Consider the following 21960-nt stretch of genomic DNA (forward strand, 5'->3'; position numbering starts at 1 on the left):
CAAAGTGTGCTGAATATGTATTTACCAATAATATTATTTAAAATTTGTAGCTTCTGACCTGGCAATACCAGGTTGTTTTGGTAGTAGCATCATATGGTTGCATTGGGCATACTACACTCCTTATACATTTTTGCTTCCATCGTTGGGGGATTGATTCACTTACCAATGTCTTATATTTGAGTCTGATCTCTTTAGTAAGACTCTGCATGTAAACAATGAGGGAGAGGTAGTTATTAAATTATGATTCAGTCCATTCTAGTCACAAAATTGTTGAATTTGGGACTGTGTGCCCGATTTGCTAAAGAATGTGCTGTTTGAAAACCCTGTACAAAATAATTGGGCTTGCAAAATGACAACTCACAACGTCCATTTTGCAACTTAGTAAAGTGTTTGCAAATTGCAAAACAGGTTTGCTTACTGTAAGGAAGTTGTTTATTAATTGGAGTGGATTGAGACCCACCACACGTGATAAAGGCATTATTGTGGTATTTCCAGTGAAATGTTTCTGTAATTTAAACATGAGCTCAACCCTTGTTAGCTAGGCCACTGAGCAGACAGACTTTATTGAGAAACAAAATGTAAAGCTGTTAGTGATGGCAAAATAATTAAAAAGACAAAAACACAACTCAATCAGCATCTCAACGTTCTCCAATTTTGCTATAATTTTACTAATGCGACTTTTGTTGATGATGCTAAAACCAGGTGGGATGTCTTTATGGCATATGGGTGCTGAAAGTAAATCAAAAATGTTGAATGATTTTTGTTCATGGACCTAGCATTGAAGAGTATGCATTTTAGTTGTGTTTCGCCCCTTTTGGTGTCATGGTACTTTCAGGGAGAATGCTTTGTATAGGAGGAGGAACAGGGGCATAGGGAATTTTTGTGTGGGTGAGTTGAGGAGTAATCTGCTTCCATCTTGGGAAGGACATGGAGGGAAGTTTGTGGGTTAGAGAATTTTGAGGTTTCAGGGGAGTGTCCATGTGTGTGGGCTGGAAGGTTATGGTGTTGTAGCTGTGTTGTCTGAAAGAGTGAATGGGGTATAGTGGGTTCTGAGGGAAAGGTGCTGCCTTGGTGATTTTTCTTCTGTATTGCATAGTTTTTGACATTTTCAGATGTCAGGCATTCTCTTAGGTTGTTCATCTCCTATCATTGGTCTGCTCCAAACAAACTGTTCTCCAACCCCATTTTTCTTCAGCCTCATTTCCTACATCTGATGCTTGTGGTCGTTTGAAAGCATGCTTTGCCACAAGGATAGGAATTCCCCCTTGTGGAGGTAAGGGAGCACCAGTATTTTTTTAAACCCATGTAAGCATTAGTTTACACTTTTAGACCATCACTTTAGATTCTTTGTGCTGTATGCTTATATTCAAGTGTGTAGGGGTACTGGCTTTAGGCTCCTCCTGTTCAGTTTGGTCAACAATTGATGTGAAACCCATTAACTTGAACTGTAGTTTTGGTCAAGACCATTTCCTACATGTGGCACTCTCAATGTTGCTCCTGTTTAAATTAAAAGCATCAACAAGCCGCAAACGGTAATAACTGTGAGATGTATTTAGAAACTAGAGATGTTAGAATTTGAATAAGGCCCCGAAAACTTGTAATTAAGCGTAAAAATTACAAAGCTTTTTTAAAGGAGCGTAAGCTCCCATGACCTACTGGGCAATAAAATCTTATTAACAATAAGAACATTTGTCTGCCAGTGTGCTATATCACCCATTATACACTAGTAGACACAGCAGGTTAGTGTGCGTCCACATTGTGATTCATTTGAATGGGAGACATGCCATACAGAGGTTCCCTGCCAGCACTATTATTACTATTGGATCATCTGTCATATGATCTAATTCTCCTTGTAGGAATCCCAAGTTTGACATAGCAATCTGTGCAAGGTTCAAGTTCCAGGAGAAATAGCTGATTCCCAAAGATAGGTGGGCAGGCCATGTAGCTGGCGTGGAACCTCATTTCTACTGCCCCATCATGCAGCATTATTCTCGTCTTTGTTAATGGGAGCCAGAGCAAGCATAGCATCACTGAGCCATTTTATCGGCCAAGGCCAAATAACTTTTTTAACTTTCAAGTAGTTGAGGAGAGATGAGCTCACTTGTCCATCAGCTGTCATTTAGCAACAAGACAGAAAATCGCTGCATTCACCCAGGTGGAAAGATGTTTGCGAATAGTAGAGAGTTATTTTGAAATTAGCAGATGTAAGTTTATTTTTAATAAGCATTGCGAATGCCAAAAAGGTTTGGTTTTAATGTGCTAATACATGCAGCTTTAACACATTTGAGGAAGTAAAATGGGATGCAGCTAACAACAGTAGACAGACAGGGCTATAATTATAAAGTAGTCTCTCATGTGGTTCCAGGCAAGCAATCGAGTGAAAGTGGAAAGATAGATGCTAATAGCCAATAGCTTAGGTGGAGAGATTAATACTCCACTGGACTGTGCCAAGACATGATAGACAAATCTCTAGTCAATGGCTGAAAGAGGCTGGTTAAGGAATGCAGTGGTTGAAAAGGGTGTTCCCAAGCCTACTGTATCAATAATGTAAGCAGTCGGTGTATTTGACAGCTGCCATGTAGTATGCAAGGAATAATGTAATCCAGATGAAGTGAGGAAAACTCAGGTTTGGTTTATTCAATACACAGGACCCACGACCTCCAGCCACAGCAGCAGAGCAATCAGTGAGCCAAAGGTTCCAATACACAAGAACACTTCAACAATCTACATTCTAAATATGACATAACAGCTTAAAGAAATACACTCATATATTGTAATATGTTACCACACATTATACCCCCCCTTTTTTTAATAAACAGAAAATAAATTAATAACACGTAATCTCTGGAGTGAATGGGAGCTGATCTTACTCTAGAACTACATCTAATCAAGTTGTCTTCGTCACCTTAGAGCGTGCAGCACGATTTATGGTGGTTGGATTATCACCTCTGTCCAAGTTAGTACAAGAAGCATTTACATCACCAATTTGCAAACTTTTATTACAAACTGAATGAGTCAAAGTATCAAGATTGAACCAATCGCTTCTTTCCTTCTCTCTTGTAGAACTAACTTTTTGTAAAATTATTTTAGCTTATTCTCCGGTCAACACTAAGGCATTTCTATTCCACCATCCCTTATTCTGTAATAAAACAGCCATCCTAGTTATTTACAAAACTTACACTGGCTCTGAAAACTTTGATGGTCCTTTACTGATTCTAATAGGTTTTTTGATTAAAACCCAATCACCAATATTCAGAACACCTTCTTTGACATGCATTCTTTTATCATAATTACGTTTATAGATATCTTGTTTTTCTTTAACATGTTCCCGTACACTTTGTAAGTTAATATTGTGAGATAGCTCAACCTTTTCCAATAACCATGTTGGACTAAGAACAGAAATAGGTTTTCTCCCTCTTTAAAATGTAAGTATTCAGCTACATCTAAGGTATTGGCAACTGCTGTCTGCACACCATCTTTTATTAAATGATTAGCCCTTTCTACTAGACCATTGGAAGCTGGACTATACAATGGTGCAAGAATCTGTTTAACGTCATGTTTATCCAAAAATTTAGTGAACTCTTCAGAAATAAAATGAGACCCATTGTCCGTAACAATTTCCTTCACCCTACCTTCAATACAAAACAAATGCTTCAAGAACGAAACCACAGAAGCTGAATCCGCACTTTTGACAAAAGAAAAATACAACCACTTTGAAAAGTAGTCAATGGCAACTATAAGAAATCTTTTGTCACCTTTAAAAACATTGAACGGACCCGTGAAGTCAAGACCTATTTTTTCCCATGCATTTTTTGGCCAACTCACCGGACGTAAAGGAACTGTGGTTGTTTTCCAGTGTTTGTCAGAACATAAACATTCAGCACATGTTTCTACAAATCTTTTAACTTGGCCATCTATACTAGGCCACCAATACATTTGTTTTATTTTCTTTGTAGTTGTAGTAATACCCAGATGTCCATCATGAGCCAAAGAAATAATTTTAGTTCTAAGATAGGGGTGGGCGGAATTTGCGAAATTCACTATCGCAAATTATCGCGAAAATGTTAAAAATCTCCGCAAACACGTGGAAATATCGCGAAGATGCGGAAGTTTTTTTCCCGCCCGTTTGCGGTATTTTCTGCATGGTCGCGGCTCGCCAACTTACCCATGCGGTTGCTCGCGGGCGCGGCCATCTTGTTTTCACTTGTCTCGCGGTGCATGATCGCGAGAAGAAAGACGTGACCGCGCGACGAATGACATTACTGCGGGCGCGAACTGTCACGAGACAGCGCAAATGGCTACCAACAATCCAACATCTCGTGGAGAACGCGACCGGATCGGGAAAACTTGTCGGCGAACGCGAGGATTCAGGTAAGGCGATCGCGCGCACGCGAGAATGTATTATTTTACAGCGTGAGCAAGCAAAAAAATTCCGGTAAAATGCGGATTGCGGAAATTTTGACATTTTCGCGCTCTCCGCGGAACGCAAAAATGTCAAATTATTGCAATTTCCGCGAGCGGAACGGAATTTTAGCCCAGGCCTATTCTAAGACTCACAGGAGGAACAAACAAATCTTGCCTAACTAAGATTTCATTAACTAAAGATAATTCTGAAGCACCTTGGGAACAAATTCTTAAGTCTGTAGACATACTCCTGTTACAAGGCCAACCTTCAATGAGAAAGCTCTTTACCTGAATCATATTATCATCTTTCTCACAACTTTCAAGCCATTCCCTTTCAGAAATTTAAATTGTTCATTTATATCATTAACTGTAAAAACATATTCCAAATCAGTTTTCTCATTACAGTTAACACAGTCATCTTCTACAGGTAACTATGATAAACAATCTGCTCTAACATTTTTGCCTCCTGGTATGTATTTTAAGTCAAAATTGAATTCTTGTAGTCTTGCTAATAACCCGAATCTAGTAGAAGCCTTATTAGAACAACTATCCCCTAACATATATATTAAGGGCTCATGATCGATATGCAATTGAAATTTAGTTCCCCAAATGTACATTTTGAATTTCTTAGAAGCTCATGAACATGCAAGAGCTTCACGCATGATGGTACTATAAGTTTTTTTCCGCATCATTAGGAGTGTGTGACGCAAACGCAACAGTGCACTCCTGACCATTCACGATTTGGCTTAATACTGCGCCAAGACCTTTAGCACTCGCCTCCACTGTGATAATACATTTCTCACCATGAGTAAACAGCTTAATAGCCTAAGCAGTTATAATTAACTTTTTGACTAAAAGCAAAGCATTTTGACATTCATCAGACCAGACATACATGGCATTTTTCTTCAAAAGATTTCTCAATGGTTGAACAATGATAGCATAGCCCTGAGCAAATCTTGCATAATATTCACTTAAACCCAGAAAGGCTCTAAGTAAATCCTTATCAGTAGGAATTGGTGCATCATTAATACCTTTCAACAACGAAACCTTAGGTTTAATGCCTTCCTTAGAAATATTATGGGCCAAATAATTGACTTCTTGATAAATAAACTTTTCTTTTGTCAATATTGGTAGTCATTCCTAGAGAACCCAATTTGCTCAGAACCTTCTCTAACAAGGTTATGTGTTGATCTAAACTCTCAGTGTGAATTAAAATTTCATCCACTAATGTTTGAAATACGCTGGCAGTGGATGCCAAACCAAATGGCATACGCTTTCACATATATACACCAAAAGGTGTCACAAATGTTGTAAGAGGTTGGGAATCTTCAGCTAAGGGAATTTGATGGTACGCTGAGCATAAATCAATAGTAGAAAAATATTTACTTCCTCCTAATCTGGCCAACATTTCATGAAGAGGATGGCAGTCCACAAGAATATTTCTATTGAGAACCCTCAAATCCGCACATAGGCGTATATCGCCAGAACTCTTCCGTGCAACGACCGCAGCTGAAACCCGCTCTGAAGATTCTACTTGCTGAATAATACCTTGAGTACACATATCATCTAATCATTTTTAAGGTCCTCTCTAGCGGAAAGAGGAACAGGTTTTACCTTTTGAATTACAGGAGTGACATTACTCTTCAATTTAATAGTAAGTTGACATCCTTTAACAACTCCAATCTTTTTTAAAACACTTCAGAAAATATAGAACACAAGTTTTTTATAATCCCTTCATATATATTGGTCTCTTGAACAGCTAACACTGGCATATCACCCAATGTAACTGGTTCAGGGTGCCCAGGTCTGAGTATAATACCTAGTTTAGCTTGATCTTGCCACTCAAGTATATCACGTCCATTAACTGCAACGTACATTTTAGTAAAGATGTTCCTTCCTTTAAATACAATGCTGTCATCAAAATAACCCTTCATGATTATATCATACTCACCATATGCTTTAGGATTTATAGTAGTAGACTTCAGTAGTTTCCCAGACCAAAACTTGATGAACGTGTTTTCCGCTAGGATTCTAATGGGAGACCCTGAATCAGCCATAATACCAATGTTAATCACACCAATTTGTACTTCATAAATGGGACCTTTGCACCTTTTTTCAGAATCACCTAAAGCATTAACCTCAACAGATAATGAAACATTACTAATTGCCTCGGAAATAATGTCATTTTCAACATCAAGTTGACTAACTTTAAATTTTGTTTTGTTAGAATTACATACAGTGTAAAAATGCCCAATTTATTTGCAATTGTTGCATCTTTTTCCTTGAGCAGGCCAATTAGGATAATTGCCCATATGAAATCTTGATCCACACCTGTAGCATGCTCCTCCAACCCTCTTTTCGCTTGTTTTCCTAGATATGTTCTTGTCTGAAATAAGATTAACATCAGCATCACTAATATTAGATACTGCAGCTACTTGTACTACTTTTGAATTATCTGAAGAAATTGTAGTGGAAGATTCAGTTAAAATTTATTTTAGATGAGACAACAGAACGTTGAATACTCCTGGCTATATCCATAACTTCTTCAAGAGATGGATTCTTGCACGTTAAAATACGTTCTTGAATCTTCTTATTGAAACAATTAAATACTAATTGATCTCGTAAAGCAGTATCTAACTAATTACTAAATACACATTTTGATGCTATAACACGTAATACTGCTAAATATTCTTCAATAGACTCTTCAGACGTCTGTTTGCGTTTAAAAAACGTATGTCTCTCAACCATAACAGATGGTTCATCAACGTATTGTTTACCAATACGTGCTAAACCTTCCTTGAAAACATCCCAAGTTCCATCTCTAGCAGGTGCAGGAAAAAGTGGTAAAGCATCGAAAATTTCTTGTCCAGCGCTGCCTAAATGGTTGAATAACAAAGCTTTTTTCCTTCAAGGTGAACATTTGCTGGCATCTATGGCTTCAAGATAATTTTCAAATACTCTAAACCATTTATGCCACAGTGTTAATGGTTTACCAGCAATCTCATGAAATAGAGGAGGTTGCATTACAGTATTAGCAGAAGCCATGACAAAGAATCAATATGTGCCTGTCACAGAATATACAACAAGCACAATGTCCAAAAACAAAGAAAAGGAATAAATAAAATATTACTTGTAGAAGTTGAACTGAAGAGAAGAGGAAAACCGTTGATAAGCAAGTTCTTGTCAAAAACTGTTGAAGTAAACTGTTCCAGTAATTGATTACGAAGAGAACAACGTGAAAATACAACTTGTAATGAAAACTTTCCCAATCGGTAAAGATGGCCACCAAACGTGCTCGACGTGCTCCCTAAGGTGAGTTGAGGTTGTTGTGGCAACGTTTGGTAGCGTGATGACGTGCAAGTTTTACACTCTGACTTGTATTCAAAGAAAGGAACACGCCATGCGATTGCTGCAGTCAGCCAACAATGAACATCCTCTTGAGCGCTGAATAGGTAAGCGCAAGAATAATGTTTGAATGATGCGCTAAGAAGCACTCGTTATGGCTTTAAAGAACACGTTGGCAGTTGACTAAATAAGTAACTGCCATAGAAAATAAAAATATACTTTACCACAATGCTCCGCAGAAAGTCGAACAGCAGGAATCTCCACGTTGATAAAAACGTCTTTGTGTCTTTCAATTCCTTTTCAATTTCCTGTGCTCGTCTTTTGTTTTTCGCTTTCTTTGGTGTGGCAAAATAGAGATAGATTCAAAGCAGATAAATGACACGTCAGTGGGTCCAATCAATCAAGAAAATCGTCGCCATAAAATGTAGTATGCAAGGAATAATGAAATCCAGATGAAGTGAGGAAAACTCAGGTTTGGTTTATTCTATACACAGGACCCACAACCTCCAGCCACAGCAGCAGAGCAATCAATGGGCCAAAGGTTCCAATACACCAAAACACTTTAACAGTCTACATTCTAAATATGACATAACAGCTTAAAGAAATACACTCACATATCGTAATACGTTACCACACATTACACCTGTCCAAACCCAGACCTCAAAATCAGAATTCCGTTGAGGGGTGGTTTTTTTTTTTTTCCGTCTTTTTTTAGTCCTCATTTGCCATTAACCCTCCTATAGGGATCACCAGCCACCTAGTGTGTCGCGAGCTGGGAGAACAACTCAGGATCTCAAGTCAACTCGCATACCAGGACACAATTCACAGAATAGCGGAAGGTAACTCCATGGTGAGGGAAGCTAGTTAGCTTAATTACTCGATCGAAGAATCTGTTCAACCTGGTGGGGCGAATCGTTGAACCATGAGACCGGCATTCAAGATCCAAAGAGTAACCAAGGCTTAATCATAGGACCCGGGGAAAAAAAAAAGAAAAAAGAAAAAAGAACAAAAAGAAAAAAAAAAAAACCCTGGCGTTCCTATGACCAGTTTAACAGAAGGTCGTAAAAGGCCACATTGAGGGGTGTTTTGTTTAAAAACGTAGGCCTTCCCACCTCAAAGGTTCATCCTTTGCCTGCAAAAGAGATATTTTAATGTGAACGATGTATTACATTTTCGAACAAGTATGGCTGTCTAAATATTTTTTGTTAAGTAAGCACTCAGGCCCAGAGTCACTAAAAAGTCACACAGCGCACCAAGGCAACTTATTGCACTGCATCGAATGCAAAGGGCAGGAATGCGCCATATATTTTAAGATATGGTGCATTCCTGCTGCTCCTCTGCACTTGCGCACCAAGTTCTGCCTAGCGCCAATATTGGCACCTTTGCACCACGGTGAAAGGGTGCCTGCATTACTGGCGGGATTGTTTTTGTGCATGAAAGAACACCTTTCTTCACACAAACAATCCTTATAGGCATTTTCCTCTTTCTATGAGTCCTGCAGAATGCAGCACACGCACAAAGAGCACATAGCAAGGAAAAATAAACATATTTCTCCTTGTTATGCCTCTCTTGAGAAGGCATACCATTTTGAGGCATTCCCAGGTGTACTATTTGTAGTAAATCTGGGCAAGCACTAAAATCCATGGGTGGTTGCATGGGAATGCCCACACTCCACCCGCGGAACACCTTTCCAACGCAGAGTAACATAATGCAGTGACTTGTGCTGCCTTGCATCGCCTTATGTCACCTTGCGGCACACAAGGGCAATGCAACGCAAGCCCTTAATAAATCAGCCCTCAGTCTATTGGATAGCGGCGGAAAAGGCCCTCAAACGATACAGCAATTCACATTTTTCAAGGAAGACTAACCCCAACATTTGCATTCCATTGATTCTAACTCCAGTTCCCTTTATGGACACAATCCATAGAAGAGTGAAACTGCACCCTGGTGGCTTCCATAACACTCTTCGTTCTCTGTTAGCTGACAAAAATCATTTCTACAGTACATACTTTTAGCTGAACAGCTGCAGCATAATTTGTTCATTGCACTTCAGTAATGACCTGTTTGTCGCACCCTATTACAGTGTAGAGTAAAATCCGAAAACAACCATTCTTCAAAGAGAGACAGCTGGAGGCAACATCGTGGTTTATTTGCATCTTTGATGTGGTTTGAATAATTGAGTATTTACGCTGCACATAGAGAAATACGGTAATAAGGGATTATGTGCAACAACGCTGCATGCTATTTAACAGACTTGTTTATGTACTCCTATTACAGATTTTGTTATCTTTGTTTTGCAGTTGCTGCTAATTTGCAGAAAATGGTGGATGATCCCCTGACATTCAAATCATTGACATTTAAGCTGGTAAGTAAGACTATTCATGGCAAAGGAAAAGAGGGGTTTGATGATGCAATTACATCCTTTAGATCACAAATCTGTTTTCATGTTTATCTTTTGCCCTCCATCACTCTTTGCGCTTACCATTCGTGCACTAGACAGCTCGATACGGTAGAAGGTCTTTTGAGGCAAGAGCGAGGTAGGCCCTGAACTCTTGACGATTCACTGAAATAAAGAAGTGTCTATGCATCTTCATCTTCCAGCTGCATAGAGCCTTGCATGATAGCACTGCCTCTCAAGAGTTCTGAATTATTTGTCATTTTGGTCTTAAACTGGGAAAGTTTTCCCCCCACAACTGAAAGCTATTAAAATCTCACTGGATATTACAGTGATGGTCATTGGAGTCAGCTGATTGGGGCCTAGTGTCAACGCAGACACCCTTGCGCTATGGTGCAAGGGTGCCATTGTTGCAGGCAGGATTGTTTTTGTGCAGGAAGGAGGGGCCTTTTCTTCATTCTACGTGTGCCGCAGAATCATATATAAAGATATTTCTCTTCATTGTTCCTCTAGCGGAATGCGTACAATGTTGCTGCATTCCCAGGTATACTTGTCTTGATAATTTGGGAATGTTCCAAAATACATGGGTGAACGCCGATTCTCCACCCCAGGTAACATCTTCCTATCGCAGAGTAATGCAATGCAACGACTTGCCCTTCCTTCCATTACTCCAGATTTACCATACCATGCAGGGTCATGCTAGGTGCCTTGCGAGGCTTGGTAAATCTGACTTACATTTTGCATTGCCATAGCATCACCCTGCATGACGCAAGAGCAACACAATCTTTTGATAAATCTGGGCCTAGGTTGGCATTTATTTAGAGGGTCATCTTGTATCCTCTCACTTCATATTTGCTCATCTAGAAGGAAGTGGTACCCAGTATGTGGTCAGGGTAACCTTTTGGTCTGCACTCTATAGTCAGGACATCTCTACCTCGTTTGAGAAATATGCCTTCTCTCTTTGTCTTACAGAGGGGCTCAGTTAGCATTTTTAGTTTTTCTTTATTTGATCTTTCTAATGATTGTTGTGCTTCAGTGATGACTTCAGAAGGTCTGTAGTGGCTGATTTTTGTAGGTGTCTGTCTGCTGGTCGTTTGCATGCATAGTTCTTCGCATTGGTTATATTCTGACCTGCATTACATTCCTGGTTACTCGATGCCTGCATACTTTGGCTGTGACATAAATCCCTTTAAAGTAGTCACTTGTAGAAAACCTTTTTCTCACTAGTTATGTTTTCTTCTTTATTGTTCTCAATCAAAAATCCCATCTCCTTCATAGACCATTCCATCATTTGCTCCACTTGTCTTGAGTGCATACTCCTTCATTTTTAGTTTCATTTTTGCCATATTTGCATATTTCTTCTCTCTTCAGATATATTTTCTCAGAAAGATGTGTTGCACAAATCTCTCCAAGTCTCACCACATGTAGCTACTGACTACTGGTGCTGTGTTTAGTCTCATGTGGTTCCATGGTCATTTCTGACAGTGTTTGCTCAATCGCTGTAATTTCTTAATTACTTCAGCGCAAGTTACTACCTTACATTACTCTGCCCTTGGAAGGCTTCCATTGGTGGAGCGTAGGTGTTCCCTTACATCCACCCATGGATTTTGGCACATTCCCAGATTTACAGATTCTGGTAAACCTGGGAATGCGTCAAAATGCTGTGCCTTCCCAGGGGAGGGGCAACAAGGAGAAATATCTTTACTTCTCCTCGTTTGATGACAGGGAGAATAAGAGAAGTGCCTCATAGGATTGTTTTGTGCAGGAAGGTATGCCTTCCTGCACAAAATCAAATCTGCCTGCAACAAAGACACCCTTGTACCATGGTGCAAGGGTACCTGTGTTTGCACTGGGAAGCAGATTGTGCACCAGTAAAGTCAGAGAGTAGGAATGAGCCATATCATGAAAGATATGGTACATTTCTGCCCTTTCTCGCAGCACTGCAAGTTGTCTTGCTGTGTTGCATTTTCATGAAAGAATTATAAATCTGCCCTCAAGTGAGAATGAAGTAATCGTGACTAGGTGAAGGAGTCAAAAGATTCGAACTGGCGAGTAGCCTTTCCTGGCCACCAAAATCAAAATTTTCCTATTTGGAGCTTTACCATCAAAACCCAACGACTTCTCAGAGGCTTTGTTCAACAGAACAGAACAGAACAGAACAGTCTGCTGCCTTGTCGCAATGAAGGCGTTGGGCTTCCTTTTTGAGGCTAATTGCCAAGGTAATTCCTCTGACTGGGTCAAAACTGGTCCCTGTATCTGACCCGTGTTACATCACAGTTGACCTAAAATGATGTGTAGGTCCTGGTCTAACGCAATCAATTGACCGCAGTTGGCACTTATCACTTTTGGTGGTATTTCTATTAAAACTTCCAAAAGTTCATATATCCAGTTTCCCTTATTGAGTTTTGTCGTTTTAGTGTCATTTTATTTATTAAAATATGCTCTAATTGTTTTAGAATGTGTTTTGGGATTTTTATTGTGTTGTGAATTAGTTTATTACTGTTTCGGTACTACATAAATACTTTAGCCATTGCCTCTAAGTTAAGCCTCTCTGCTCTGTGCCATACTACCAGAGGGTTGAGCTCAGGCACATTTTGTGACTTTAGTGGTTCACCCTGACATGGGTTCTGGGCCTCATTTATGAGACTCCTTGCGCCTCCGGAACGTCCATTTTTGTGACGTTCCCTGGTGCAGAAGCCTGTATGATATTTATCAGGCAGCACTAAGCCACTTTTTTGGCTCATTGCTGCCTGATAAATATCAGTCCCTTTAACGCAGTTTTCTGCGTAGAAGGGCCTGCAATGAGTGTTGCTGGGGCTGTTCCCAGCAACATCCATGACTTTTTTTATACTGCCCCAGATTCACAAGAAATTTTAAATTTGCGGCAGCGCCAAAAACTTCGCCTACCCAAGGGAGGAACAACGAGGAGAAATCTCTTTATTTCTCCTCATTTCGCCTCTTGTGATTATTTTTGTACAGGAAGGTTTCCCTTCCTGTACAAAAATAATCATCCTTGCAACACAGGCACCCTTGCACCATGGTGCAAAGGTGCCAGCCTTGGCGCACGGCAGCCTATTGTGCGCCGGCGCAAGGGGAAAAGGACAGGAATGCGCTGTACCTGATAGATACGGCGCATTCCTGCCCTTTTCATTTGCTGTAGGTCAGTGCAGCAGGAAGGCCTGCTGCGCTGCCCTATGGCAGAACCTCATAAATGAGGCCCCCTATTTGTTGCTCAAGGTGGCTAGTCTCTAACCTTCACTAACAACCCAGTTTCTTACATTCGTGACTGCAGTAGGATCCAGGACTTGTGTTTTACGGCACCATGCACTGATTTATGTTGAAATTGCAAAAATGGACTTTCTGGATTCTGGCTTTTGATTTTGATTGGGTCATTTTCAATTTTCCCTAAACTCACTCTTTCCCTCCATTTTTGCACCTGGAGCTCTTGGTAACATGGAGGTGGATCTGAAAAACATGGAGAGCCTCAAAAATGTAGATCTAAGAAATATGTGCATGGAAAATGTGCTAAGGCTGAGCAGAAACTCTAAGAAGGACAACTGTATCATCCTCAGGCTGTGAGAAGAAGTCAGGCTGCTACAATCCACCCCATAGTGACATCCAGAGCAGGACGTTTTGTATCAGTCTACACTATCAGTCTACACTTTGTCCCAATCAGAACTGGAGGACATACAGGTAAAGAGGGCTTTGAGATTACAGCGGGGTGCCCTAGTCTTGGAGGAAAAATGTTGCTTATTAAGTGCTTTGCTGGCCAATGACAGGAACCAGCTCAAGATAGGCTTGAGGGCAGGAGGGCCTATGCGTCCAGTGATAATGGTGGCAGCAACAATGTAGTGCCTAGGAGAGGTAAAATAGTCCACATCATCAAAGACCTGGTGCCTAGCTGTGTAGTGGGAGATGGCATAGATAAGTGAAAAGAATTTATGACTATAGCCCCAGAGAAAGACAGAAGGGTTAGTCTCGGGAAGCGCATGCCTGTTGCTGGGAAGGATACCTTATTGGCCGTAGAAGTAGCTGACCAGATAAAGTATGTCCAGATGAAGGAAGTCCTTATAGGTACGTTTGGTCTGGCCCCTGTAAAGTATCGTTTGAAGTTCAGAGGTAGTCTGAAGCAATCACACCAGTCATGGGCTCATCTAGTAAGGCACCGGATGATTGGGTGAGGGACAGCAGCATAAAAGATTACAATGGGCTGTGCAATCTGACTATTGGAGAGCACATTTTGAGTAATTGTTTTACAGATTTGCACCAGCATCTGCTAGACACCAGGCTACCTGTGCCCAGAGAGCTTGGAAAAGTAGCTGATCTCTGGCTCAGCACCAGGGTGTTAAAGAAGGTACCTATGGTGGAGGGCACAAAAAAGGTGAACCGGGTCACCACCAGAAAAAGAAAGAGGGAATCAGAGATAACCAAACGGTGTTCTCTAAAGGCCCTCAAAAGTATTCCATTGGAAGGGAGTCCCATTCCTCTTCAGACCACAAGAAGGGAGGTTTTAGAGGGAAGTACCCACAGGGTACTAAGGAGCCAGGTTATGTGTCTGCCTGCAGTCAAGGTACAAGAGGGGACATTACCATTTGCCCCAAAACAAATCCCCCCTCCACTGGTTGGCCTACATCAGGACTTTCTAGTGTAGTCCTGGGGGAGAAGATTGCCCCAGTTATCTTTGGAACTAGTGCATATGTACCATAGTGTCCCTGGTTGACAAACAGATAGCACTCCAAGCCCATATGCCTAATAACACTAACACATGCAAGCAGGCAGTGGCTTTCCATCAATGAGCAGAGGTTGGAGGCTCTGCAAGACACAGGAGCCAGCATGACAACCGTCAGGTGTCATCTGGTGTCTGCAGAGTAGGATGTCATTATGTACTCCACCAAGTAGTTCTTCTTTGGTCTTTCCTCCAGTTTTGGCATGATCTGAGGTTCAGTCATTTACACTACTCCCCAGGAGGGCAGAAGTCTGTCCGGTGGCCAGAAACCGTGTAATGCTACTGGACCAACTGGCCTACAGAGTGGCAACTTTCTAAAAATTGCCTTTCCATAAAAGTGAGATTAAATTCAACTTGTGCATCAAGTTGGGTTTAATGCCAGGATTAATTTGATACCTCGAAGTACCCATTTTGGTAGTCCCATTCAGGAGTTAGCCGGGCTGAGGTGTCAGCCGGTAACTCTGCTTTAGCCAATTGGGCTACTAACGTCTCCACAGCAAAATCGTCAATTTGGAAGTTTTGCTGCCAGGATATATATTAAAAGCATATGTCCTACTTAATATTATGCAGCTCCCTCTCCAGGGCTCCATAGACCTTACTTAGGGGTACTTACATATATTGTTAAGGGAAGTGGGGGCTCTATCTTTTATTTAAATGGCAAAGTCAAACTAGCAGTTTAAAACTGACCTTCCAGGCCCCAGTGGTTAGGCTGGGTACCATTTTGTACTTGGTCACAAACAGGGTGGCACAACTAGTGGCAAAGCCCTGGCGGACACTCTGTTTGACATGCCCTGGGTACTCTTAGGACCATATATTAGGGACCTATAGGTAAGCCAGCTTATAGCAATTGGGGATAGCCAATTCAACATATACTTGGAAAGAGTTAGAACACTGACACTGAGATCTGGTTAGCAGTCCTCAGTGCACTTTCAGAATCAAAACACCAGCAGCATCAGTCCAAAACTTTGGGGGCATGATCATTCAAAAATAGGCATGTCTTTACACTGTTTTAATATTTGATCTGTGGTGGGGTGGGGTCTTTGGCTTTCTTAAAGTAGCTGCATGTCTAGCTATGCCTGTAGACTGTCTGCTGGGGAATGACTTGTAGCAAACAATCTGGAGAGAGGTAGGGCTCTGGTCACGTGTTGGGATTCCCTGAATGGGTGCTCATGACAACACTGTCCATGGTAGCCTCTTAGGGGAGTCAGAAGGACATGGAAACAGTGGGCCGGGTTCCCACCAAGAAGAGAGAGGACAGGAGGTGTGAGAAACCAGCCTTGAAGATTCCCATGGTCTGGGATGAGTTCAATCCTGAGGGGGGGGGGGCTGGTATCTACATGGGAGGATGTATCAGCCCTAAGAGACCTGTGTGAGCTGGCTGGGTGCAGTGTGGAGGATGATCGTCCTAGGCAGAGATCTGCAAGGTGCAGTAGGAGGGCCCCACTCTCAAAAGCCTTAAGCGATATGCAGAGGGACAGAAAAATGGCAACCCTTCTGGGGCAGGCCAATCCTTTTGATAGCCTTATCACCAACTTTAAGTGGCTGCACATGATGTTCAAGTGTCATGTGTACTGCAGGTCCTGTGAGACTTGCTATGCCATTGGCAAGTTAGGTTGGAAGCACAAGGCTGCCCTCTTGAACACACTTTGACATGGTTGATGTAGACATTGTTGGGCCTCTAGATCCCAAGACACCCCCAGGGCACAAGTTTATCTTGGTGTTGGTGAACCATGCCACTCTGAACTTTGAGGTTGTACCCCAGAGGACAGTGACTGTACCTGTAGTGGCCAGGGCAATGATGGGGCTATTTTCCCACATGGGATCCCCTATGGAGTTGGTTTGTGATAGAGGCATGAACTTCAAGCCAGCGTACATGCTTTCTGAGTGCTTGGGATCTCAATAATACAATGATTTTTTTTTTTTAATACATATATTATTGGGAAGTTCGCTTTTAGATACATTTAAGGGTAGTTTTAAACATTTTTTAAACTATCCACTGGCTTTTTTAGATCGCTTTTTAGGTATCGACCCTTAGTATGAGTAGCGGGTGTTATATTCCCAAGTCAGGCCCATGCAGCGAAGCAGATTATTTCTTACATTGTCTTCACAAATAGCATTTCCAGCTGTGACCTTTGGCAAACATTTGCACTCATGACAATGTTGGATTAATTTCTCCGAAACTAAACTTGTTTTTACATCTAGCTTCGCACAACATTTTCACAATGCCCTGAACATCATGTACAAAGTCTCATTTTGCACTACATACCAATGTCATCACTATCTTCATCCATGGGGCGAGAGGGCTATCTATATATCCATAACATCACTAATCTATGCCCACATCATAAGGCTGCTTTCTGTTATAAAAGATGAGCATCCCAATAGGTTAGCAGAGGAGGTACTTCCGCTGACACCGAGGGTCCTTACATGCTGAGGAATCACCACGCAGCTGTCTGACATCTCGTGAGGGGTGTCCAGTTTGTGACCAAGACGAGGTCCTTTACTCTGTCCCATCAGGAAATGGGATTGGATCGTCCCTTGGGGGATTCTTGGCTCTACACCTACACACACTCTTGGTACACTTAGAGTAGGGTCCGCATAGTAGGAGTATGATAGCTTACTGCTTGTTTAAATGCCTGCATTGTTTAGCACCATGGTAGAACTTCATCTACTATTTACGCTTTTGGTGCTTGTAATCACGTTTATCTGCTTCTGTCTACTAATCATTTCAGCAAACGTATTTTATGCAAGAATAACTGAGGTTCAATAAATATTATTGAAAACGTCCCACTGTGTATTCTCTGTATATTTCTCTGAGATTAAGTGAGCCTAAGTGACTGATCAAAAAGATTCTGGATGGTTTCCACGATCCCTGAGGGGTCAGGGTTGTCATGTTCAGTGGTTGCCAGAAACCATTCACTCCCTGGTAGGTTGGCGGGGGCTTATGGTGGCACAGTGAGCTAGCTGGTCTATAGGCCAACATATCCTATGGGGTTGTCTGGAATCAGTCTTGACACCAAACCCGTAGTTTATGTTGTCCAAACAATGCGCAGATCCTACGGATCAGTAGGAACTACACAACGCCATGTGAGATAAGTGTGGGATGCCCTACACTATACCATTCCCAAACCAATGGGCCTATCTGAACCCCTGGGAACTAAGTAGAATGCCCTATTACCATGCCGACTGTTTGCCTGCTTGGAGGTACTACAGAAAGGAGTGAATTTCCACCCCACTAGGTCTTGTGAAAGAGGAATGGGAGAAAGCCTCTTGCCCTTCACAAACAGTGGACAAGGACCGATGAGATCAAGGAAAAGAAGACTTTGGTCACCTACTTGGTGGACTCCAGACACCCCTTAAGGCTCCTGCATATCAAAAGGTTACAGTTACTCTTTGAGAGGTCATAGATCACCATTATCATAGTGACCGATGGTAGGGAGGCCGAGGAGAGTGAACCCCCACCCAGGTCTCCTCTCATACAAGGGGCAAGATGCTTCAATGGAGTAGTCCTCACCCTCACTTTGACAGAAGATTGGCAAAGGGAATGTCACCAGTTGTTGGGGCAATTCACTTCTCTATTCAAACTGACCCTAGGGCTCTCCAAATGGTTTAACCATTACCTTGACAAAGGGGACAGCATGCCTGCCAAAAACAAAATTTATAAGCTATCTGATGAATTAAGCCAGCATTAGGGATGAGATGTTCAAGATGTGGGAGATGGGGTGACAGTGCTCTTATGTTTTGCCTGTTCCAGTACAATGATCTTGGTACCAAAGGCTGACCCACCAGGCACCACCCTAGAACTGCAGTTCTGTGTGAACTACAGTAGATTCAATTCAGTCATCAAGACTGATGCACTTCCCATACCCAGAGCTAATGAGCTTATTGATAAGTTAGGGGCTACAAAGATCCACAGTATCTTGAACTTGACATCATGGTATTGGCAGATTGCCCTAACTGAAAGTTAAAAGGAGAGTCTGGATTCACCACCCCTGAGTGACATTTCCAGTTTACAGTAATTCCCTTTGGGTTAAAGAATGTCCCTTCCACCTTCCAAAAGTTGGGCAACCCAGTTCTGGCTGGTTAGAAGGAATTCAGTGCTTCCTAGCTAGACAACATTGCAGACTGCAGCTCCAGCTGGGAAGACCATCTGAAGGAAGTGCGTCATGGCCTGCAGCAGACAGGCCTGACTAGGAAGGCCAGTAAGTGCCAGACAGAGAAGGGCTCTGTTGTGTTTTTGGGCCACCAAGTGGGGTGGATAAGTAGGGGGAGGATACATACAGCCTCCCATACCCAAGATTCAAATCATACTGCCATGGGAGCCTCCCAAAACAAGTAAGAACATTTCTGAGCCTTACTGGGTATTACTGGAGGTTTGCGAAGGGAATATGGAACCATTGCTGCCTCCCTGACTGAACTGACTTTCACCAAGTAGCCCAGGAAATTTAGCTGGACATAGGTGCTTGAGTAATCATTTGACACTCTGAAGGAGTCCATGTACCAGTACTCATGGCACCGGACTTCAAAAGTAATTTGTTGAGCAGGCAGATGCTTCAGAGCTGAGAATTAGGACTGTTCTCTCACAGCTGAATGAGATGGTGCTAGACTAACCCATAGCCATTTCAGCAGGAATCTACTACCCAGGGAGCACATGTGGAGTTCAATTGAACTAGAAGAATTTGCAGCAGCGTGGGTCCTTATGAAACTTAGGTAATACCTGTTTGGGGCTCATTTACACATTCAAACAGACCACAAGTTTCTCAGATCGCTGGTGCAAATGCAGGGTAAGAATCCTAATTTGTTGAGGTGATCCTTCTTCCTTCAGGGTATGGACCTCATGGTTAAACACCACCCTGGGACTGACCATGTCAATGCTGTTGGTCTTTCACAGTTTCTCTCTCTTAGCATTGAGAACTCCTCACCTTCTGCTTGCAGAGTCCCATGTTGCAAATTACCATATTTTTGTGGTGTGTAGCCCAGATTCGTGCCCTATCTCTTCTTGCTGGCTGTCGAACTCTGTGAACTTTTAACATTGTTGAATTGGGCTAACCTTAATTGAGATATTTATCTTAATCTATAGTACCTAATACATGATACATGCTATGTTATATTATAAATTTATACAGCGCACAAATACCAAATGATGTCTTGGCGCTAGCAGACAAGAAGCGAGCAGGAGCACTATTCAACAAACAGCCAGGTCTTAATGGCTTTCCTGAACAATGTCAAGGAGTGAGGATTTCTGATGGTAAGAGGGAGGGAATTCCAGAGCCTTGTAGTTTGATTTAAAAAATCTCTGAGAAAGTATCACTTTTGCCCCTTGTTATCGAAGGCATCTGTTTGGAGAGTACCAATGGAGTGACCGCTTCAAGAACTGAGGACCGGTTCCGTGTAGTGCCTTATATGTGATACACAGAGTTTTGAACTTGATACAACTTTTAATTGGCAGCCAATCCAGTCTCCGAAGGTGTTTTCCCATGGACTGAAATTTGGGAAACCCCAGGAGGAGCCTTGCAGCCGCATTTTGGATCATCTGGAGCCTGCGTAATTGCTTCATGGGTATACCGAGATATAACGCATTACAATAAACCATTTTGGAAAGGACTAAGGATGTAACTAGAGTTTTCCTACTTTCTGTTGGAATCAGAGGTAGGATTTTCTTGATCGCTTTAAGAATGAAGACACTTGATGATGAAACTGCCTTGACTTGGACTTCAAAGTCCAGTCTCTGATCTAGCATCAATCAATCAATCAATCAATCAATCAATCAATCATTTGTAAAGCGCACTACATACCCGCGAGGGTCTCAAGGCGCTGGGGGGGGGCGCTACTGATCGAACAACCAGGTCTTCAGCATCCTCCTGAAGGTCAGCAGGTCTTGGGTCTATCGTAGACTCAGTGGGAGGGTGTTCCATGTCTTGGCGGCGAGGTGTGTGAAGGATCTCCCACCGGTGGTTGTTCTTCGGATGTGCAGGACGGTGGCAAATGAGAGGTTGGCGAAGCGTAGCTGGCATTTGGGGATGTAGAAGGAGAGCCGCCTGTTGAGGTAGGCTGGGCTGGTCTTGTGGAGTGTCTTGTGTGTGGATGAGGAGTTTGACGGATATCCTCTTGCTGACGGGGAGCCAGTGCAGGTCCCTCAGGTGGGGGGTGATATGGCCGTGGCATGGTACATAGAGGCTCAGTCGTGCCGAGGCGTTGTGGATGCGTTGTAGTCGCTTGATGAGCTTGGTCGGGGCTCCCGCATTGAGGGCATTACCGTAGAGTCTGTCTGCTGACGAGGGCCTGGGTGACTGTCTTTCTTGTATTTGTCGGGATCCATCTGTAGATCTTGCAGAGCATGCGGAGGGTGTTGAAGCAGGAGGAGGAGACGGCGTTGATTTTTGGCTTTAGGGACTGGGATTGGTGCTGTTCCCAGGTCATCTGGCCACCAAATCTGAGACCAGGAGGGGAATAATTACCCAACAGTATCACCTCAGTTTTCCCGGACTTTAGCTTAAGGCAGTGCAAACTCATCCATGAGCTGACTGCTGTCATGCAGTTCCTATTGCAGGGTGCAAACAGTCACCCTTGCGTAAAGGTGCAAAAAGTCACCCATTTATTAGAAAGGAAAGACAAAGGAAGAAAGCAGAGGTCCTAGGTGATGGGTGCCACTAGTGAAGTGAAGGAACACATTTAGTCCTCTTTTGCCCTCACACACCCCAAGGAGTGATTCATCATCGGGCGTTTGCTTCTTCTTTTTTATGTAACTGATGTGCACACAATGGTGGCACATCATGTGGCATTAAGTTGTTACTGATGCTCACTTCTGTGGTCTATTATGTTTTTTCTTCCTAGGTATCGACTAGGAGCGGTATACACCATGCAGCTGCAGCCAGATTATAGGTATACAGGCTCACTGCCCGCCCTGATTGATTTAGAGGGTATTTTAATTGGTTTTGTTTCACGTGCACTTTAATTTTATAGTTTTGGTCCTGAAGAAGCGCCAATAACCATTAAGGCGACGCAGGCGCGAAACATGTCGACCTATGACCTTTTTGACACCCAGGCATAGTGTGCCGCAGGGGCAAGATTTTACACAGCAGTTAAGTCT

At 42.4% G+C, this 21960-nt stretch overlaps 1 protein-coding gene across 1 annotated transcript in view; it reads left to right on the forward strand.

Annotated features, from left to right (window-relative positions):
• The window catches only part of STK39 (serine/threonine kinase 39), a 1405344-nt gene that overhangs the window by 1346009 nt on the left and 37375 nt on the right, over positions 1-21960 (forward strand). Inside the window, exon 17 of the mRNA XM_085645380.1 lies at positions 10050-10114. Coding sequence (XP_085501506.1) covers positions 10050-10114 — 65 coding nt within the window. The remainder of the gene's footprint in view (positions 1-10049; positions 10115-21960) is intronic.

Source organism: Triturus cristatus, chromosome 3_1, assembly GCF_964204655.1.
Source record: "Triturus cristatus chromosome 3_1, aTriCri1.1, whole genome shotgun sequence".
NCBI classification, from domain to species: Eukaryota; Metazoa; Chordata; class Amphibia; order Caudata; family Salamandridae; genus Triturus; species Triturus cristatus.